Source organism: Mus pahari, chromosome 2 (assembly GCF_900095145.1).
Source record: "Mus pahari chromosome 2, PAHARI_EIJ_v1.1, whole genome shotgun sequence".
Classification (NCBI taxonomy): domain Eukaryota; kingdom Metazoa; phylum Chordata; class Mammalia; order Rodentia; family Muridae; genus Mus; species Mus pahari.
This window is the reverse complement of record NC_034591.1, coordinates 16,655,991-16,676,753: the sequence shown is the minus strand read 5'-3', so window position 1 is coordinate 16,676,753 and position 20,763 is coordinate 16,655,991. Positions and strand designations below refer to the sequence as shown.

Sequence of the window (20,763 nt, the reverse complement as noted above, 5' to 3'; positions counted from 1 at the left end):
AGAACCTCTCCCTGATGGTCGAGCATTGAAGCACGTGAGTGGGCCTCTGGGGACATTCTTACTCAAACCACCACAGTACTGTAATGAACCCTACTTTTGCTGTAGGTTTTCTAAAAGCCACTTGGTAATTGTACCATGAAAAGCAAGATAGCTGTAAATTACGAGCGTAAGACACGACTACAGAGATGCGTCTGCCTTATTTTCATGACAGGTTCTGATATGCAAATAAACCCATCTACTGGGCATCCATGAACCCTGGAAATCTCCTGTTGCAAATAAAAGCACAAACTATTAGCAACAGATCGTTGACAGAATAAACAAATAGAAGCTTGGTCTGATTTTTAACAGTCTGTTGTACATGTATGGTGTGCTCAATATGTGTAATTGGTGCAGGTTATTACGGATCATGCAAAGACAGATCAAGTATATCTATAGAGTGTGCTAGGGAGTGCTATGATTAACAAAGATAAGCACACACAAGAATTCTGAAAACTCTTTGTTGTTGCTACTGCTGCTATGGTTGCTGTTGCTGTTGTTATATTATTGTGTTGTATTGTTGTGTTGTTATATTGTTGTGTTGTTATGTTGTGCTGTTATATTGTTGTGTTGTTATATTGTTGTTGTTGCATTGTCATGTTGTATTGTGTTGTGTTGTGTTATATTGCTGTTGTGTCGTTATGTTCTTGGGTTGTATTGTATTGCTATAGTATTATTATACTGCTATTGTGTTGTATTATGTTGTGTTGTATTGTTATATTCTTGTGTTGTTATATTGCCGTTGTGTTGTTGCTATGTTGTTGTGTTGTATTATGTTATGTTGTGTTGCTATATTGTTGTATTGCATTGTTGTGTTGTTATATTGTGCTGTTATATTGTTGTGTTGTTGTTATGTTGTTTTGTTGTATTCTTGTTATTGTTGTTGTTGCTATGTTGTTGTATTGTTGGTAAGTAATAGTGGTGATGGTGTTCTAGCACTTTGACAAAAAGAATTTACCACGGATCTCTGGAAAATCCTATAGGTAAAGATTTCTCTGTAAATGTTTTTTTAATTTAAGCAGTCACAGACTTTACGCCTGCTTTTGTATGACCCTCAAAGTACCTTCATAAGACTCCAACTTCAATGACCTGAGACCCCAAGTGTTTTGGTTCACCTTTCTGTCTCTGTGGTCAGCTGGCCCATGAAACTCAAGCAAGTTTGTATTTCAGAAATAAACACGTCCTCACACACAGATGATCTTCTTCTCAGTAGCACTTTCCAGTGTGTCTTCTCTACACCACTGTATGCCAAAGATTTTGTCTCATGTTATCAACCAAATTAAAGTCTTCTAATAATGGCTGGCGTGATTGTTTTGAGAAATTCTATTACTCTAGGTAAAATATTTTGTATTCTCATCTGTGAAAGGCATGTTTCATTTCATAGGTAGATTTTACTTTTGAATGTTCTTTATTTCTAGAATCAACTTTTTGAGTAACAATAGAAAGTCTGGCCTTCTACTTTTCTTTAAAATGCTGCAACTAAATTAAGATTAAAACATAATATGGGCGGGTCCTTTCTCAACTTTCTTTCATAATATTGTGAAATAATTGAACCAAAATAAAGCCAAAGACAACTGCTGGGAACCCTAACAGATGTTCCAGAGACGGACGAGGAGGGGGTTGTTATCAGAAAGGCGCAGCATTCTGGTGTTCTTGGTGAGAAACACCATAGCTAACTGGTATTGCCTGCTTTGGTCCTAGGTCCGGTGCCACCCGCTTCCGTTGGAGTCAGAGCTATTACACAGCTCAGGATGAGTGGGCTTTAGACAACATTTACATTGGGCAGCAGTGTCCCAACATGTGCAGTGGGCATGGCTCATGTGACCATGGCGTGTGCAGGTATGTGCCTCTGAGAGTATGACCCACTCCTGCGTCTCAGGGTTTGTGTCTGTGGTTCATCCCTGCAGATATTTTCCCAGCACAAAGACTTATACATAACAAAATCGCCAAAAGCAAGCCAGTCTCCCTTCTGTTCTTATTTCTTGTGTAAAACCCACTGTTACACTAATGTAAAGCTACATATTATGAGCCTTTACATCTAACTCAAGACAAGCCCTGCTGGGTTTATCGTGAAAGTCCTGCTAGAATTTCCCATCTCACCCCAATCATCTTCAATTAGACAAATATTATAGCACTCTCTCACACACCGCTCAAAGTTGTGCCCACAGGAAGAACATGATTACACTTGAGTCCTTAAAGACCTCAAATATATGTCATTTAATCGGAAAGAACTATAAAATATCACTAGTGTGACATGTTAGTTAAATAAATGAACCTACATATATGATATTTTTAAAACAATGAGAAATCCCCATCTATTGTACAAACATAAGCCCATGTGTCTTTCTCCATTACTTCTTAACCTTGAACTCCACAGTATTAACATACTACTTCTAACTAAAGCCTCTACCCATTCTGAGGAATGTAAAAGAACTGGAGATAGTGCCATATCATATACACATTAATGCTGTAGAAAAAACCTAGTATAAGGATGAGACCTGGGGGAACATGGAGTGGAACATCCTGAGTAGGGAAGCCTTTGTGTTGCAGGTGGCTTGCTCATTATGCATCCCTCACAGGTGTGACCAGGGATACCAGGGCACTGAATGCCACCCAGAAGCTGCTCTTCCTTCCACAATTATGTCAGACTTTGAGAACCCGAGCAGTTGGGAATCAGACTGGCAGGAAGTTATTGGGGGAGAAGTTGTAAAGCCCGAGCAAGGCTGTGGAGTCGTGTCTTCTGGATCTTCTCTGTACTTCAGCAAGGTATGGTCGGGACTTGGATTGTGCCATTGGGGTAGTGACTGGTTTAATGTCAGACTTGTTCACAAGCGTCCCAAACTCCACAGGTACAAATATAAAGTGATTTTACTATTCCTCGAACGCCTTGCTTTTGACTGGCCATAGCCATGTGCCTGTCCTGCTATGAGAGTTGGGCAACTCGTTTTATTATTGGTTTCAGTTACTTTGAATCTAGTTTAAGCCAGTTTAGAGTCCCCACTACTCAGATTCTGTACAGTGCTAGAGACTGACATGGGAGGTCAGCGTCTGCCGTGGCGTGCCATCCCAGATCCCCTCACTCACCAAGGCTACTGCACTTGATTTAAATCCCATTGCTTTCCTATACCCCAGTGCTATGCAAGCTTATGTCTTGAGCATCCTTGACTGGAGCAGGTTCTTAATCTGTCCTCACTCTGCCCCTTGTAGAATATATGAGAGAGCAAGCCTGGGGTGATAGATGAGCAGGAATAGGGACCAAAGAGCCTAAAGACTAGGGACACAACTCTACATGCATGATCCTGTCTGATGCTTCCACTTCCTAGCTCTGTAACCGTAGGAACATTAGTTAATCATCGTCTTACTTAGTCTCCTTGTCCATAAAGTGGAGACAATAAGAGAGTCCACTTCATTTGAGTTCTTATGTAGGTTAAGGAATATCAGCTGTGTAGAAGAGTCTATGAATTTGTGTTTATTGAATTTGTCATTCTGTAAATCTCCAGAATCTGGTTGGAGGGACGAAGGATGAAGGGTGAAGGGTGATAGGAAGGAATTGAATGCTGAGCTATTCCCAGGGGGTGATAGGAAGGGATTGAATACCGAGCTATTCCCAGGGGACTGAGCAGCTCTCTATGTTGTGCAAACATCTCAGAAACTGTTCTGCCTTAGTTTGCTGGTAGACTCTAGTGAACACTATGTACAACTTGTTCTTGAAATGCTCAGCTTTCCTAATTGGAGCACCCAGTTAGGCAAACAAATTGGTAAATATCAACAAGGGACCCAGATGCCGGGCAGAATAGCGAAGACTAATTCTCTTCAAATGCCCCCAGTCCAGTCCACATTGATTCGTTCAGGATGCGTGGCGCCTCTTTCCTCTTCTCCCATGCTACAGTGTAGACAGACCACTGTGTCTGCCCTGCTCTGCTCTGGTTCATCTCCTGTACAAGCATGAAAGACATGGGACAGGCTCCAACCTGAGGGACATGTCTAGCCCTAATTACTGGCAGCTGTCTTTAGGATGTGAAGTGCCTGATGCCATTTCTTCATGGAAGGGATTGCAGTCACCATTTCTGAGACAATTAGAAATGTCTCGCTTTATTTACAGCCTATAGCAAGTAAACAGGTGTGAACAGTATACCATAGGGCTGATACACTGCAGGAGTCATTTTGGCAGAAATCCAAGACAAGATAATTCATGCAAGTGCAAAAATAGGTTCAGGTTTTGTTTTGATGCAGGTGTGAAACAAAGAATCCGCACGAAACTAAGACAGGGAAGGATAGAAATCAGGACGGATCCACTTCCTGGCCATCGACATCGAAAGCCTTCTCACCACTGTCTATAGAGATGATGGTCAGTAGGTGACGACCACTATCCAGTGGAAACGTGGATCTGCAGAATGGGAGGCTACGCTTGCTGTCAGTGTCTGTTTAAAAATAGGACTTAAAATGTAAACATATGTACATATGTAAACATACATATACATATGTTTACCAGTGAAAGATTGGAAATTTTAAGCATAAAACGGCCCTGAGTTACAGATCAGTATTCCTTCAACTTGATTCAACATTGTTTTTCCTGAAGTCAGACTGCCTGAGTGTACCGCATCCCAGGGCTCAGCCCAGGTGCTGGGTCCCCTGGAGAGTGATGTCTGTGTAGTCCAGTCTTCTTGTCTGTAAAGTGGAAAGTTGGGGGTAACAAGTCAGTCAGCGCAGATGAGGAACAAAGAGTTGTGTGTTGGGCGTGATACGCATTAGTCGGCACTGCTACAGTTTTATGAGAGTAAATTGTGAATCAGTGCCTCTAAATCCCACATACACGCCTTTCTACTTAAAAAAAAATCATCATTTCAAAAGTGAAAATTTTCCCTTCATCTCTCAATTCAGCCTTCCCCTCTGGACTTCTGTAAAAATATCTCAGCCTCTCCCCTTTTTTCCCCTTCTTTGCCTTAGCAGCATCATCTGTTAGAATTCTAAGTGGAAAAAAATACCTTAAGCCAAAAGAGTTGAAAACTGGGTCCATGCGGTCAAACTAAGGCAAGCTTCAGTGGGCTCTGGGAGAGTTGTTATGTACTCAGAGATCACTTCCCAATTCCTGTGTCAGAGCGACTGTCACTGCGAGAGTGGGACTGTCACCTCATTTCCACAGGGTGTCTGCAGGTGGCACCTCAGAGTCTCTGAGGGTTGGTACAGGAGCCAGGCTTGTGTGCTCAGTAAGTGGCCGGGCGTTCCCCACTACAGAACATTTGAAATGATGGACAGGCAGCAGAGGAAGAGGCCGAGGTCAGGTGCCCACCACCTTAAGTTAGTGCACCTAACTCCTCGGTCCCCTCCCTTGCTGGCCACAGTGTCCAGAGTACTCTGTGGCCCTCCTTCCCCAACTGCATCACTTGCGTATGTTTTCCAAGCGTGCGTTTCCTGCTCCAGCCAGGACTGTACCCTGGTTAAAGGTTGTACCTGTTTCTCTTCCTTTGCGCTGGCTCTGCTGCCCTGTCTCCTACCGTCTCTGGATTGACATAACCTTTGTCACATCCCACTAAACAGCTGCTCTTTCCAGGCAGCTGGTCCCAACTACCTGAGCCCCTGTATTCTTGAGCTTGCTCTCTGATTGGCTGCATAACCCATTGTTTCCCTGCATTGCTTTTCTACAGTACCAGCCTGAATGCAGTCGCCATAGCCGAGCTGATCTCTAGATAAAATGATCAGCTCCAAAAAGCCTGTCATGATCTTGGCATTTCCATCTCAATAAAAACTCAAACGACTAAGTAGGTCTAGAATTACTAAATGTCCACAGGACCAAGGGGACCTCTGCAAGTTAGGACAGTTGGCCTGCAGCAACTGTCAGCATTGACTCTGACCATCAGGCTGTGGCTTCTCTACCCGGTGGTTTGTGTGGTACAGCTATTAGAGAGTTAATTAGTTTAACTAACAAGAAACTCTAAGGAAATGGTTACTTCCAGGCAAATATTATACGAGTTTTTCTTGCTGGTGACATTTTGAGTAAAGAAGACTAGTAAGGTGCCAAAGGTGAAACTTCACAGATCCCCAGAGGCTTTGTTATCAGTCCCTTACCTGCTGCCTGATAAGATTTGATTTATTTTAGCTGGACCCTTAAAATGGGAGGCCGGGAAACCTCGAACTTATTTTTCTTCTGCATACCATTCCTCCTGTACAGACCCTGAGGTCTGAAAATACTAGGACGCCTGAGTTGTTTCCCACAGCACTTCAAGACAACTATAAGATAGTTTCCCCACTGTGGAAATTAGTGTGCTCATGCTCATTTAGCCTATTGCTCCAGCACACGTATACAAACATACATGATGTGCGTGTGTGTACACATATGTACATAAATCCATACATCACAACAAAGTAGGAAAACTTCAAGCAGTTATTACATTATATTCTAAATTATGACAAAATTTTATCATGAGCCTTTTTTTCTTTCAAATCTGCGTTCAACACTCCAGGTCACTGAAGAAAAGAAATGCTGCGTGCTGTTTCTCCATGAGAAACAACCACTCGGTGCCAAACCAAGCATTTGTGTACTACTTCCTACCATTTCCCAAAGTCTTAAAAAAGCAGGTCTCCAAATCCCCATAGACTATCCCTGTCACCTAGAGGAACAAGCCTGTGCTGTGGCCTCTCCACAGACCCTCACTCCAATAGCTAATTGTGATCATTAGATTTGTGTAATTCCCACCTCCGAGCCTCACCCTCTGGCTCATTCCCACATGCTGTGTTTTTCATAGACACTTGCTAGATTGGAATGAACCTGCTAACTCTTGGAGGCTTTTTTAACAAACACCACTCTGCCTATGGCGGTCCTGGGGTATGAAAGAAGTAGGTGTCTTTTATTTACCATATTTCAAATGAGCAGTTTAAAACAACACAAAGCACATACAAGAGTTCCTCACACTTAGACTAGAAATTAAAGCTTTAAAGAATGAGCCTCTGGTTCGAATCACCTTCAGTGATCATTTGAGGACACCCTGGTTTCTTTTGGACTCTTAATTGGCTTTAGAACTCTTGCTAGCTTAATTGTTCCACAGATATCCACCACCATGACTTCCAGTGACAGAAAAACTCTCCCTCAGTGAACCTGGGAGATGAAACTAGGACTCGGTGTAACTGTGAAGGGGTGTTCACTCTAGTCTATATGTATCACCTCTGTTTTCCTTCTTGACTTCTGGTTGAACTCTCAGGTGGCCTCCAAGACCAGAGAAGCTCACTGATTAACTTTGGTAGAACCCAGCTAGGTGGGAGAATCCCACAATGTACCTCTTTGCTACACCACAACTTGAAGCCATTACAGAGAACTGGAGTGACCACCTCTTGTCAACCAGTGTCGAACCCCTCAGAGCAGCACACTGACATACGGGGGCACAGCAAGAGAAGGAAGTAGGCCTCTGGACTAAAGGAAATGTCTAACACTTTAGAACAGTAGAAACTGTTGCATGGTTTCAAAGCTTCCTTAAATGGCACCTCACACCATCTTCTTTGAGAGTGAGCAGGCAGGTGGAGAAACTGCAAGGCTTCCTTTTTGCCAAGAGGAGGAAGTCTTGCCCACTTCACCTTAACTTGCTTTGGAGACAAGTGCTGTGAGCAGGTCTCTGGGGAAAATATACCTTCAAGAATACAGGCAGCATTCCAGACGCCTTACAGACATGTCACCTGTTATTTAATCCAGTTGTCACAACACTGTAAGGAAGGTATGATTACCCACGTTGCACCTCTGAAGAAAATAAAAGCTCAGAAAGGCCTCACAGCTCGTGGACAGGATGAGTAGAGGACTGGGAGTCAAGCCCAGCCCATCCGATGGTCAGCTCAGTCAGAGATGCTACCTTTGAAGCACAGGGACCTGAGTTCAATTCCCACAACCCACATGAAGAGTAAAACTAAACTAAACAACAACAACAACAACAGAAACCCACTACCCAGGCATATTAGCACGCCTTTCATCCCAGCATTCAGGAGGCAGGGGCAGGTAGATCTCTGTGAGTCTGAGGCTAGCCTGGTCTATATAGTGAATTCCAGGCAAGCCAAGTCTGCACAGTGAGACTCTGTCTCAAAATGTATAGCAATAAAATAAATGATAAAATAATTTAATTAAAATAAGAGCAGGTGCCGTAATATATGCTTGCTCTCTGCACTGGGGGAGGGGGATAGAGTCAGGCACATTCCTAGAGCTTGCTGGCCAACCATATAGTCTAGTTGGCAAGTTCCAAACCGAAGAGTTACCATGTCTAAAACTAAACAGACACATGTGAGTGTTGTCTGGGTGATGGCACCCAGGGTTGTCTTCAGGTCTTCCCATACATAAGCACACATGTGCACATGAACAAACACACATGCACCAAGTCAATGGTCTTTCTTTTCCATTACTCTGACATTAGATGACTTATAAAGCCAGGATTGGAAGTATTTTGAGTAAACCTAATTTTGCCCTATTTGTTTTAGAAATCCAGAGTGTTCTTTGGTAGAGTAGGAAATTCTCAAGTCTCTCAGCCGGATCTGGGGGTCAGTGATGGGAAACGAAGGGGGAGCATCCCGGAACAAGAGCTACAGCCACAACAGAAGAGCAGAAGAGCAGAACTTGCTCTTCTCAGTATTAACAGGCACCAGAATTGTCCTCTATTGTGCAGGGCCCTCATGTGGACTTGGAGCCACGCTATAAAATACCAGAGCTTCCAAGTAACTAACTGTGGTTCCTCTGCCCTTGGGAAAGGCTGGGAAGAGGCAGCTGGTGAGCTGGGACCTGGACACGTCCTGGGTGGACTTCGTCCAGTTCTACATCCAGATAGGAGGAGAGAGTGCTGCATGCAACAAGCCTGACAGCAGAGAGGAGGGCATTCTCCTCCAGTACAGCAACAATGGGGGCATCCAGTGGCACCTGCTGGCGGAGATGTACTTCTCCGACTTCAGCAAACCCAGGTAAGCTCCACCTCGTGGGCCTTCCAGTGTGTTCTCGGGAAGGTAGACGTTGAATTGGTACTGAAATGTTATCTAAAATGTTGACAGTTCCAGAAGTTCATACAGATTTGGCAGGAAAGCCAAGTCTAGAAAATTTTCTTCAACATGATTAAACAAAAACCACTTTGGACACATATTTAATTCTTTAGAGATGTTAGTTGGGTGTGTTAGCACAAGCTATCAAAGCCCTTCTGAAGCTAAGGCAGGAGGATCTCCTGAGTTCCAGTCAGTGAAGGCTGCACTGAGATCTTGTGGTTTTAGAGACTTGGGGAAAGTTTTGACTTTAAGACAGTCACTGTCATTGATGCCCAGAGATGCCGGAGGCTGCAGCACAGTTTTGCTTCCTCTACTTCGCCTTTGAAGATTTTGTTTTCATTTCAGGGCACACACAGTATAGTTATGCAAGATGGAATTTTTTGTCCTGCATTTTCTTGCACTATAGCGAGGGATGGGCCTAGATGGCAGGTGACCAAGTCTATAGAGTTTGGATTTTCTAAAGCTGTTCACATAACCTACCCAGGCTTTAATCTTGATAACTGGAGATTATATAGAAATCTGAAATGGCATAGACAACAACTGTTCAGGGCAATAATTCACATTTAATGGTAATGTCTATACCAGGCAGTTGGCATATTATGTATATTTAAACTTGGTTCTTTTGTGATTATGTAGTATTTGAAATTCTGTTTAATCTTTATATTTTATATGAACATAACTTAAAACTACTCAAGAATACCATTTTTAGAGTATGTCTTTTATTATCTCTTATTTTTAATTTAACGCGGAGATAAAATTCTTTTTTATATATTAACCACCAATCAATATTAACTTATGTTAATGTCCTGTTTTACACATTCTAACTAAGCCTTGTGTTGAAAAATATTGAAGAAAATGCTTATTTAATTTTTACAAATCAAATGAATTTTGCTACCTAAATTTTATATATTTTGTAGATTGAGAGTTTATAAGTTTGCTGTTTAAAAAAAAAAAAAAATGTCCTCTTAAAGGTGGCACACTTTCTATAGAATTCTACTCCAAATAATGTTTTAGCCAATGTTCTATAGCTCTGAGGAGACAGCATTAATTGGGGCTTGCTCACTTTCAGTGGCTTAGTCCATTGTCCTCATGGCAGGCAGCAAGCAGACACAGGGGCTGAGACTTCTGCATTCCAGTCCCCAGGCGGCAGCAGAAGAGAGAGACTCTGAGCTTGGCAGGGCTTCTGGGACTTCAAAGCCCACCTAGTGACACACTTCCTCCAACAAGGCCACGCCTCCTAGTCCTTTCTAACAGTTTCCACTCCCCGGGACCAAGCATTCTAATCTTTTCAAACTACCACAAATACTATGCAAAATTTCTAATTAAGTTAAGCACAGTGGCATATACCTATAAAACTAGTATTGGGAAGGCTAAGGTAAGAGGATCATGGTTGGATCACAACCTGAGCTATAGAACAAGTTTCAGAAGAACCTGTTAATAATAATAATAATAATAATAATAATAATAATAATAATAATAATAAACAAATAGAAAGGAATAAATTGCTGAGGACAAAGTGGTTCATGAGAACTTGAATTTGGGTCCCCAAGGCCCACAAGAAAAGGCAGACATTGTAATGATGCCTGTGATCCCAGTGATAGTGCGATAGAAGACAGGGCAGGCGGGCCTTAGAGTTCACTGACCAGGTAACCTGTGCTACTTAGCAACGTTCCAGGCCAGTGAAAGACTCTATCTCAAAGAAAGATGGAAAAACCCCAGAACCAACACCTTAAGTTGTTCTCTGTCCTCTACATACACACATATATATGCATACATGCTCAGTATACACACACACCAATGCATACACACACCAATGCACAGAGACACACATACACACATGATGTCTCAGGATTTTCCCTGTCCAATTACATTAGTGCAGCAGGAGGCCAGTGATTGGACAGGGAAAGGGAGGCAGAGCGAAGAGACGCGGAGACAGGAAACATCTCAGGGGAAAGGGAGAGAGGCCAAGATGGAGGCAGACATGATATCATAAGGTTAGAATTACTGGGATAAAGCTTTTATCACTATCAATTGTTTCTGAAATTATTGTATTGAAGTCTTGTAAATTGAGAATATATTATTAATACATAAATCTGGTTAATTATAAGCTTCTAGAGTTTCGATTCTACTGGGTTGATGGGTGGTGTGGTGACTGACCACTGGGTGGACAGTTGTTGTATGGGGCTGGTGTGGTAGAGAAGGGAACATGGGAGCTCCAGCCCTGCCAGAAGGACCACCCAGTTCACATCACCCGACTGGAGCCATGTGCACAGCAGTAGCGCAGGAACATGGTGGTTTCTATTTAATATTTCCTGCAACATGACATATACACACCAGTGCACAGAGATACACACACACAAAATATACATACAAGTGCAGAGAGACACAGACATGACATACACACACAAATTCAGAGAAACACACATATACAGGCACTCATGGCATACACATACCAGTGCACAGAGACATACACACACACACACACACACACACATCTCATACACACACCAGTGCACAGAGACACACACATGACAGATACACACCAGTGCACAGTAACACACATGTACACACACATATCAGTGCATAGAGACACACATAGACACACATGGCATACACCACTGCACAGAGACACACATATGACATACACATAGCAGTGCACAGAGATACATATGCATGCACAAACAATAAATAAATAAAACTATTTCATTGTGGAAATTTTTATGGAAGGCTAGATTCAGACTTCAGATGACACTAAGCTGATGAGGACACTTCGAGCTGGAAGATATGAGAAAAGACTGTGATGGCAGCAAACAATTCACACATTGAAAATGTCTTGAATGACAATACTCACTGAGGATAACTGTGAAGAGCGCTGCACTGTGTCCTCCAGATATTAAAAGACAACAAATAAGTGAGACATAGCATAGACACCACAAAGAGGAAACCTGAAAATTTGGGAATAAAGATACCTCTTTGTTTTGTTTGATTCCTGTATGTGGTATACTTTGTGTCTAGAAATAGAAGCTAACAACACAGTCTAAATTTGGAGAAAATAAATAAAAGTAACATATATTATATTTTTTAAAATCCTAAAATGAAAAGACACTGGACAAGCAATGAAGCCAAATAGATGACCCCGAAACTGACTCAAGTGAATGGGGAGCAGAGAGATAGTTCAGTCAATAAGGAGCCTGCTGTGCAGGAGGGGTGGCCAGGTTGCAGCCCCAGAACCTAAGAAGAAAGCCAGGGGTCCTGGGGAGGAGGCAGAAAAAAAGGAGGGGGCTCACTGCAAGGGCAGCCTGTCAGATCAGTGAGTTCTGACCCGTGACAGATGCTGACTGCCACAGCACATACATGTATGTGCATAAGACTTACACAGCCACATGTACCTGCACACACATGAACACATGCAGGCACATACAAGAATGTATATGTGAGAAATAGCATGTCAACTATTAGTGAAATAAATGATTAATCAGTCCGTGTTAGCTCTAGTGGACACTTGGAGAGAGGAACATTTAAACTGTCACTTTGTATCATCAAAAGCTGTGAAAACTGATTTAGGGTTTCTGGATCTCAGCAGCAGATCACTCTCTGATCCCCAGAAAGCACCTAACGGAGTACAGACTCAATAGGAAAATAATGACACAGAGAACTACTCACATAGAAATGTGCTACATGCAAATACAGAACCACTTTTCTATGTATGTGACTATGACGTCAAGGAAAACAGATTTAGAAGGACAGTTCCAACGAGTATGAGAAATAAGGATTGTTGTCCCACAAAGAGTTTATTCAAGCTACTTTTTAAGCACTAAGACCCCGTTTTTAAAAGTGAAAAAAAAAAAAAAAAAAAAAAAAAAAAAAAAAAAAAAAAAAACGAGCAGAGAAGACCAAAAACAAATATTCATTAAGACATGAGTAATAATTGAGATTCCATTGCATAATTTCTGTTTTTAAACAGGCTGCATACCATCTTTAATTATATTTCCAAGTGCTCTCTCAACATGAAACTGAAAGGCTCTCTCATGCCATTTGTAAACTATTACCAGCCTTTGAGGAAGGACTTTAGAAATCTTAAATGTCAGTAATTAATGTGACCTGGTAATTTCTTGTCTAAGAATCTTACCTAAAATCTTAACCAAGCAGCGAAGGCAAAATGCTTTGTGTATAGGATTTATGGCAGGAATTATACATGGTAAGAAAAATGTGAAAAAATAGTAGTGTGCCTATAGAACAGAAATTACATAAATATTAAAATGATCTTAAATTATTTTACAGACTAGGGACTTGCTTGGTAAACATTAAGTTTTAAAATGTAAGGAACTATATTACATAATTCCTGGGTATGTAACAAATTGTCAAATAATGATATACATTAAAATTTTAATGGAGCCCAACCTTATATAGTTTATTGATGGTTATGTTTCACCTTCTATTTTTCACCATGAATAAGGATTACATTGAATTTTAATGTAATAACACAATAGAAGGCCAAGTTCTTCTAGACTGTTCTTTTCTTTTGTTCCAGTGTTAATTGGTGTGGGTATGTGTGAGCAGGTGGAGGTCATAGAACAGTTTCTCCTTTGTGGGCTCAGGAGATCAGATAGGTCATCAGACTTGTGGGTATGTGTGAGCAGGTGGAGGTCATAGAACAGTTTCTCCTGTGTGGGCTCAGCGGATCAGATAGGTCATCAGACTTGGCAACAGAAACTTTCACCCTCTGAGCTATCTCAACAACTGTAAATAATTCTTCTAAAAGTTATAACCATTATATGGCCAATATGACATATTATGTAATGTTGTTTACTTATACATATATACATATACACATAGTTTATATAGACATGCAGGCAAAACACTCATATATGTAAAATAAAAACAAACAGACCTTTTCGTACATTATAGCCTCTACACTAAGGAGCCAGAGATTCAGTGTCCATTGAAACATTAATGACAAATGAAATGGACAAAACACAGACTCAAGCTTTCCTACTGCATAGGCATCCTGTGTGATCCATCCATCCTAGATACGTCTGTAGAACCAGGGGGGGGGGGTCAAATGAACCTAAGCCTTCTCATTTCTTCCTGTGATACTTTGCCAGCTGCTGAAGACAGCAGAGCTTTTCCTTTCCCAGCCATGAAGGGTTTATTTTTATGCAGATTTGTCTACCTGGAGCTCCCAGCTGCTGCAAAGACCCCGTGTACCAGGTTCCGCTGGTGGCAGCCTGTGTTCTCAGGGGAGGACTATGACCAGTGGGCTGTCGATGACATCATCATTCTGTCAGAGAAGCAGAAGCAGGTTATTCCAGTTGTCAACCCAACTTTGCCCCAGGTATGTCTCGTGTGGAACAGTGGACCAGAGGAAGAATGACTGGCTTCCTGAAGAACCTAGTGTCAGACAGGGAACTGGGTAATGTGAGTTTAGTTAATAGCTACGTTCATATTGTGGCTATTCCCCTCCACAGTAAGGAAGTCCAGTCCTGGGCTGCTAGTTCATTGATGGTACAGACATGAGAAAGGCTGTGAAGTTTAGCTATCAATAAAAATGTTAGTGTGTTTAAACAATAATTAGATACACGGTGGCAAGATATTTTTGGTTGCTACGTCATCGAGAGGAAATATGGCTGTGTTTCAGTGTTATGTGTTCTTGTTTAGCAGTTCTGTATTTTCGTAGAAACATGAATGGTGTATGGCAAACGGAGCGTGTCTCACTGGTGACTTGGGGCTGACGGTTTTGTGTTTTCAGTGTTATCCAACTGTCTTGCCGTCTCGTTTGTGTTGTCCCTCATAGAACTTCTACGAGAAGCCAGCCTTCGATTACCCTATGAACCAAATGAGTGTGTGGCTGATGTTGGCCAATGAAGGGATGGCTAAGAACGAGAGCTTCTGTGCGACCACGCCCTCAGCCATGGTGTTTGGAAAGTCAGATGGAGACCGATTTGCAGTAACTCGAGATCTGACCCTGAAACCCGGATATGTGCTGCAGTTCAAGGTATCTATGCAGCAGGCGTCTTTCCAGAGCAGGCCGCAGGACGGAAAACTTCCACTTTTATATGCAAAAAGAGAACACAGATTTTTGGATATTCTGTTAAAGCAGGGACACACTTGAATAAAGGCTCCACTCGCTTAGGATTGGTGAAGCTTTTCAGCTCTATTGATAAGGGAGACAGTTGGCTAGTTTGGGGGGAGTCTCAGAAATTGTTCCTATAGCATTATGGTGTTCATGAAACTCTCCCGTAGTTAAATTAAAATTGGCTGAGTATTTTGATCTGAGAGTGATGTAATGAACCGCTGCTTACAAGTCATCCTAGATAAGGTTCGTCTGTCTGACTGGTGGTTTGGGGCTTGTTTTTGTAGCGTGTTGGAGGTCTAGCCCAGACACCTTGCACACACTAAGTGTGCTCCAAGCCCAGCCTGTGTTTTATGCATTTCCTATAGTGTTTTAGAATTCCCTTCCTGTAACTTGGCTTCACTCTGCTTTCCCTCACTCTCCTTAAAGCATGTTGTTTTTCGTGCTGTGAGAACATGCCAACAGAAGTCGTATTTACCTTGACAAGTTCCTGTCTCAGAACCTAATCAAAGTTTCATTGTGTTTGTTTATAATAAAATCCCATCGGTGAATTCTGGAGTCGAAAGCAATGCAGATTTAATGAGCCACTACAACTACATGGTCCTTATATAACAATAGAATGCAGATACTAAATAATTTACAAGTGGAAGTATTAAAGAGATAGTTAGCTCTTCAATATAATTTCTACAGACCTATGTAAGATAGCCATAAATAAAATAATTAAGAAATGGTAATCTGCCTTTTTGTACTTTGATATTAAACACCAGTGGAAGTATTGATAACAGTGCATGCATCTGCATGTGTGTGTGGGTGATACTTGCTAATAATATCCAATACATTCATTGAGTACTATTCTGTGTCTCATCTGATAAGTCTGCTGTTTAACTAATCCCCAACACCATGGCAGGGTAAATATTAAATTTTGAATGGTGATATTTGAAAAAGCAAGTAAGAGAAACATAGTGAATTTTTCAGGTATTTTAAAAGGGCAACAGCATATAATACTTAAGAAAATCCTAACTCTTACCTCACGACTAAACACCTATTAATTTGTGCTCACTGGTTAATGATAGGTATTAATTATGGATTGGTGGTCAATATATACTAGAAACCCTAAATGTCTTTTGTTTTCATTTGTATAAGAATATAGTTCTGGTGCAGTCTTGGTAACCGCTTGCCATATGACCAATATAAGACCTTAGGAATGTAGACACCCAAACCCTGGCTCCAGTCCTCAGGGAGCTCAGGAGCTAGAGAAGAAGCCAGAAAGGTAAACAGTCGCTGTACAGTCACAGGGTTCCAGTAGCATAGATCCCAGACCCCATGGGAGAGCCCTGCACGGCGCCTGATGGCATCGACCACATAATAGAGGGGATGTGGGACAGTAACCCTTGCCAACAGGGTGTGCCAAACAACATTCGGATTCATTCATACATTCATTTAGAGGGGAAAATTCTTAAACTATAATGCCAAAACCTAGTGCTGAGCTAAAAGGATTCTTTTAATAAAAAGAATACATGGAACTTTTAAAATCTGAAGTGTATCCAAACTTCTGAGTGATAACACTCCTGAAGCCTCTCTGGAAATCACCCACAGGGAGAATTGCGCACCCTGTGCAGTGTTGCGTGTAGTAATAAAGCATTCTGAAACAGGAAGCAGGAGGGAAGTTCTTAGCACATGAGAATTTCAACTATATATCCAGAATATATACCTCTAAATAAAGGGCAGAAAAGCAGCTTTGCCAGGGAGGTGACGGTTGCATATCTTACAGTTTTTAAACAATGCCCACTTTATGTTGACAGTCATGTGACTTGCACATAACATCTCTGTGTCATTACTTAATTGAGCCTATGACAGAAACTTGACTTTTCCTTGATAGTGATCTTTATTTTCCCTTTCTTTTTTAAAAAACTGGTCTTGAACCAGACAGACAGACAGACAGACAGACAGACAGACATATAGATAGTGCACAGTGCTTGTTCCACAGAAAGCAGAGGCAGCCACCCTTTGAGCAACCACATTCCTTAGGACAGCTGCTTCTCTGCCGTCTTGCCTGTTTGTCTGCTCTGGAAATAAGACTAAAACCTACTTCCTTACTCAAGAAGCTCAGAAGATGAGTTTGGTCCAGCTTCCTATTGAAATGAAGCCTTCCAGAATTTACAGAGGCCCTGGGTTGAGTCTGAGGTGTATCTTTTTTAACCACTTAAATGTCATGCCAACACGTAGCAGGGACCCTGCATGCCATTGCACCTAATTCGATAAAGATCATCTTTGAGCAAAGCCTCATCCAATTTTGCCTCCGTCCTAACAGCTAAACATAGGCTGCGCCAGCCAGTTCAGCAGCACTGCCCCGGTTCTCCTGCAGTACTCACATGATGCTGGCATGTCATGGTTTCTGGTGAAGGAAGGATGCTTCCCAGCGTCAGCAGGCAAACGATGTGAAGGGAACTCCAGGGAACTGAGTGAGCCTACCGTCTATTACACTGGGGACTTCGAAGAATGGACTAGAATCACCATTGCCATCCCACGGTCCCTTGCATCCAGGTAAAGCAGTCTCTCTCATTGTGAGCCATCACGCCACAAGGTCTGGCTGCTCCTGCCCAAGCAGTGGCTTGAGGCAGAAAAATAACTGAAGTAGAACTGCCAAAATAGCCTAAGTGGGTGGAGAAGCCTATAACTCAGTCAGCTATTCATTCATTCAGCAAGCATCTGGTCCTCACCTACCTGTCACACATACAGTCTGGGCACTGGCATACAGCATTGAACAGAAGTTACAGGTTAAAAGAATATATGGATTTTTATTTACTTAATGCCTCCTTACATAGAAGAGTTGAAGTATCTTTCAATGTAAACGGTCACTTTAAATAGACTACTAAAACAATAAGAGAAAATTTTTTTTAAAAAGCCATTGATGGGAGGATGATATAAATGGACAGAGAACTTGAAGTGAGTCAGGGGCAATAAAGGAGGAACTAATTTAGCTCTCAGCTTCTTGTCTGCTAAGAAATACAGGATCGTTTCATCCCCATTGGTGAGTTTTAAACCAAAGAATAAAATTTCTTTGTAAAACCATGTTTGTCCCGGTTCAGTATTCTAGAATAAATTTATATCATCTTGTCGGTAAAAGAGAGAGATCACTAGTTTTCACTATCATTTTAGAAAAGGTAAAGAAACATTCTACAAGTATTCTTCTTAATTATATTCTGGAGCCTTTGACTTCAGAGCTGAAGTCATATAAGATGCTGTTTCTATTGCCTCTTGATGGTGTAACACAGAGTTGGGATGCTTACTGGTGTCACTCAGCAGTACTCCACGAGTCTTTATTTCCTGCAATAAGGTAGGCTCATGCCCACATTCTTCCAGATTTGACACAGCCTAATAAACTGTGAGTGCATGAAGCAGTTGGCTTTCCAGAACCCAGGCATATTCTCTGAGCTCCATGCAGGAACTGAAGCACGCACCAGTCTCAGGCTCCACGTGCAAGAAGCAGACTCTTTGCCAACCTATGCTAGATACAAAAGCTACACAAAAAAACAAACTTCTGTTGGACGGTCAGGCTGGAAGTTGTTTGTTTCCGCAAGAACCCTATCCTGTGCTCTGATATGGTGGTAACAAAAATAGCTGCTAAGCACTTGTCTGTCTGTAACATTTTCCCACCTAATTGATCACAGATTTACTGAGCATGATCTAGCTACTCAAGCTAATTGTGTTCTCTGCCTCCACCATTGGTTAAGTGTGCACTCCTCTAGAATGTAGGCTTTAGCTGTGGGTGAGCAAATGCATCTTTGTTAGATCAAAGATGTAAAATTCTGTATGACCCTGATAAACTTTAAAGCAGAATTTTAAAATATCAGCTATTAAAAAAAAAAAAAACTATCCATGAAACTATTTCAATCATCCGATCCATGTCAAGTTACATACAATGTCTTCATTTTGTATGTCAATGTTATGTCGTAGTTTGGCAGAGAAAAATAAAAGAGAGGGGCAAGAAGAAACGGGAAGGTCCTAGCAGTCAGGCACCTGGTCCATAGGAAGTATAAATGTCACCAAGAAGTTTGCTAACCCAATCTCCTTGATCCAAGAGCAGTGTCTAGGACAGACAGTCTCCATCACTAAGACAGTTCTCTCTGAGAGGAATTCTCTAGTCCATTGTTCTCAGTCCCTGGTTCTCCCCTGCCTGCCTCCCTATCTGAGGAACCATTCGCCTCCATAAGAACCTATCCAATGTTTGCCATCTGGGAGAGCCAGGTCCTCTAGCTGCAATTCAAATGATGCTGTCAGTGCAGCCTGTTTGATTGTTTGCTTGCTTGTTTGTTTGATTGTTTGTTTGTTTGTTTTTCTCACCTCAAACACTCTTCATGGTTACTGAAAGCATGGCCTCACTGGGCAATGGTGGTGCAAGTCTTTAATCCCAGCACTTGGGAGGCAGAAGCAGGCGGATTTCTGAGTTCGAGGCCAGCCTGGTCTGCAGAGTGAGTTCCAGGAGAGCCAGGACTATACAGAGAAACCCTGTCTCAAAAACATCAAAAAGAAATGGGGTGGGAGAGAGGGAGAGAGGGAAAAAAATTGAAAACACATAACCTTAGCTGGAGACCATCAAGTGGCCCCTTCGTTACAACGGTGAGAATACTGGATGATTTAAAACATCACTATGAAAACAGAGTTTCTCGAAGGAGTCAAGGAACACAAATCCTTTTTGGTTTCTCCCAGGCCCCGAAAAACTGGTTAAATCTATAAATTACAGTTTTTTTTTCCTCATTGGTGGGTAGAGTAACACAATTGGTAAGACCACTATGAGTAGTAAGGAAAGCCCAGGCTCACATCAGTAAGTAGGACAAATGTTCTGAAGCTCTCAATATTTGGATGTTTCCTTGAATTTCAGCTTTTGGAAAAAAAATAATTCTTCTCCACTAGACTCCAGCTTCCTGGTAACTTGGACTCCACCCAGCTTGCTGATTGACAATATTTGTGATGAAGAGCCCGCTGCTAAAGAGTAGTAAATATGTTCCTATTTACCCCAAGTAAATGAGCTGTCTGCAGTCTCCTTTCTGCAGTATGCCGTGCTCCAAATGCACTGCTGAAGAGCTGAGAGTCCAAGCAGTAAAACCAGGGGGCACTTACAATAGTGACTAGAGCCTTACTCTTCCAGAAATAATTCTAAGAGGATTTTTCAATGGAAGAGTTCACGCTCCTATGACCTCACCTGGTTCTTCTCTGCAGAAGACAGACCGACAGTGGCAGTGGTAAATAGATAGATGGTAAATATACATATGCCACTCCCACTTCTCATAGGCAACCCCACTGATTCACGAGAAATGTAAAAATAACTTACTTCAAAGGCTCTATCTCCAAATATAAATATGAAATCTAGATACTTTTTTGGCTAAACTGTGCCTTATTTCCTTCGTCCTTTAGATGGTCTGACTAGTTCTTTATCATCATAATCATCACCACCATCATCATGTTGTTATAATAAACATTTTAAAATTATTTTAGTTTTTGAAATTATAATTACATCATTTTCCTCTTTTCTTTCCTTTCTCCAAATCTTCCCATATACCCCTCCTTGCTCTTTTTCAAATACATGGCCTCTTTTTTCATTAATTCCTAGTGTGTGTGTGTGTGTGTGTGTGTGTGTGTGTGTGTGTGTGTGT

The 20,763-nt window shown here is 41.7% G+C and overlaps 1 protein-coding gene across 2 annotated transcripts in view; it reads left to right on the top strand.

Annotated features, from left to right (window-relative positions):
• Reln (reelin) overlaps positions 1-20,763 on the top strand; it is a 447,612-nt gene that overhangs the window by 312,355 nt on the left and 114,494 nt on the right. For both annotated transcript variants that reach the window (XM_021190313.1, XM_021190312.1), the window contains exons 23-28: positions 1,738-1,875; positions 2,616-2,802; positions 8,756-8,961; positions 14,200-14,371; positions 14,831-15,031; positions 17,421-17,653. In XM_021190313.1, the coding sequence (XP_021045972.1) occupies positions 1,738-1,875; positions 2,616-2,802; positions 8,756-8,961; positions 14,200-14,371; positions 14,831-15,031; positions 17,421-17,653 (1,137 nt within the window). The remainder of the gene's footprint in view (positions 1-1,737; positions 1,876-2,615; positions 2,803-8,755; positions 8,962-14,199; positions 14,372-14,830; positions 15,032-17,420; positions 17,654-20,763) is intronic.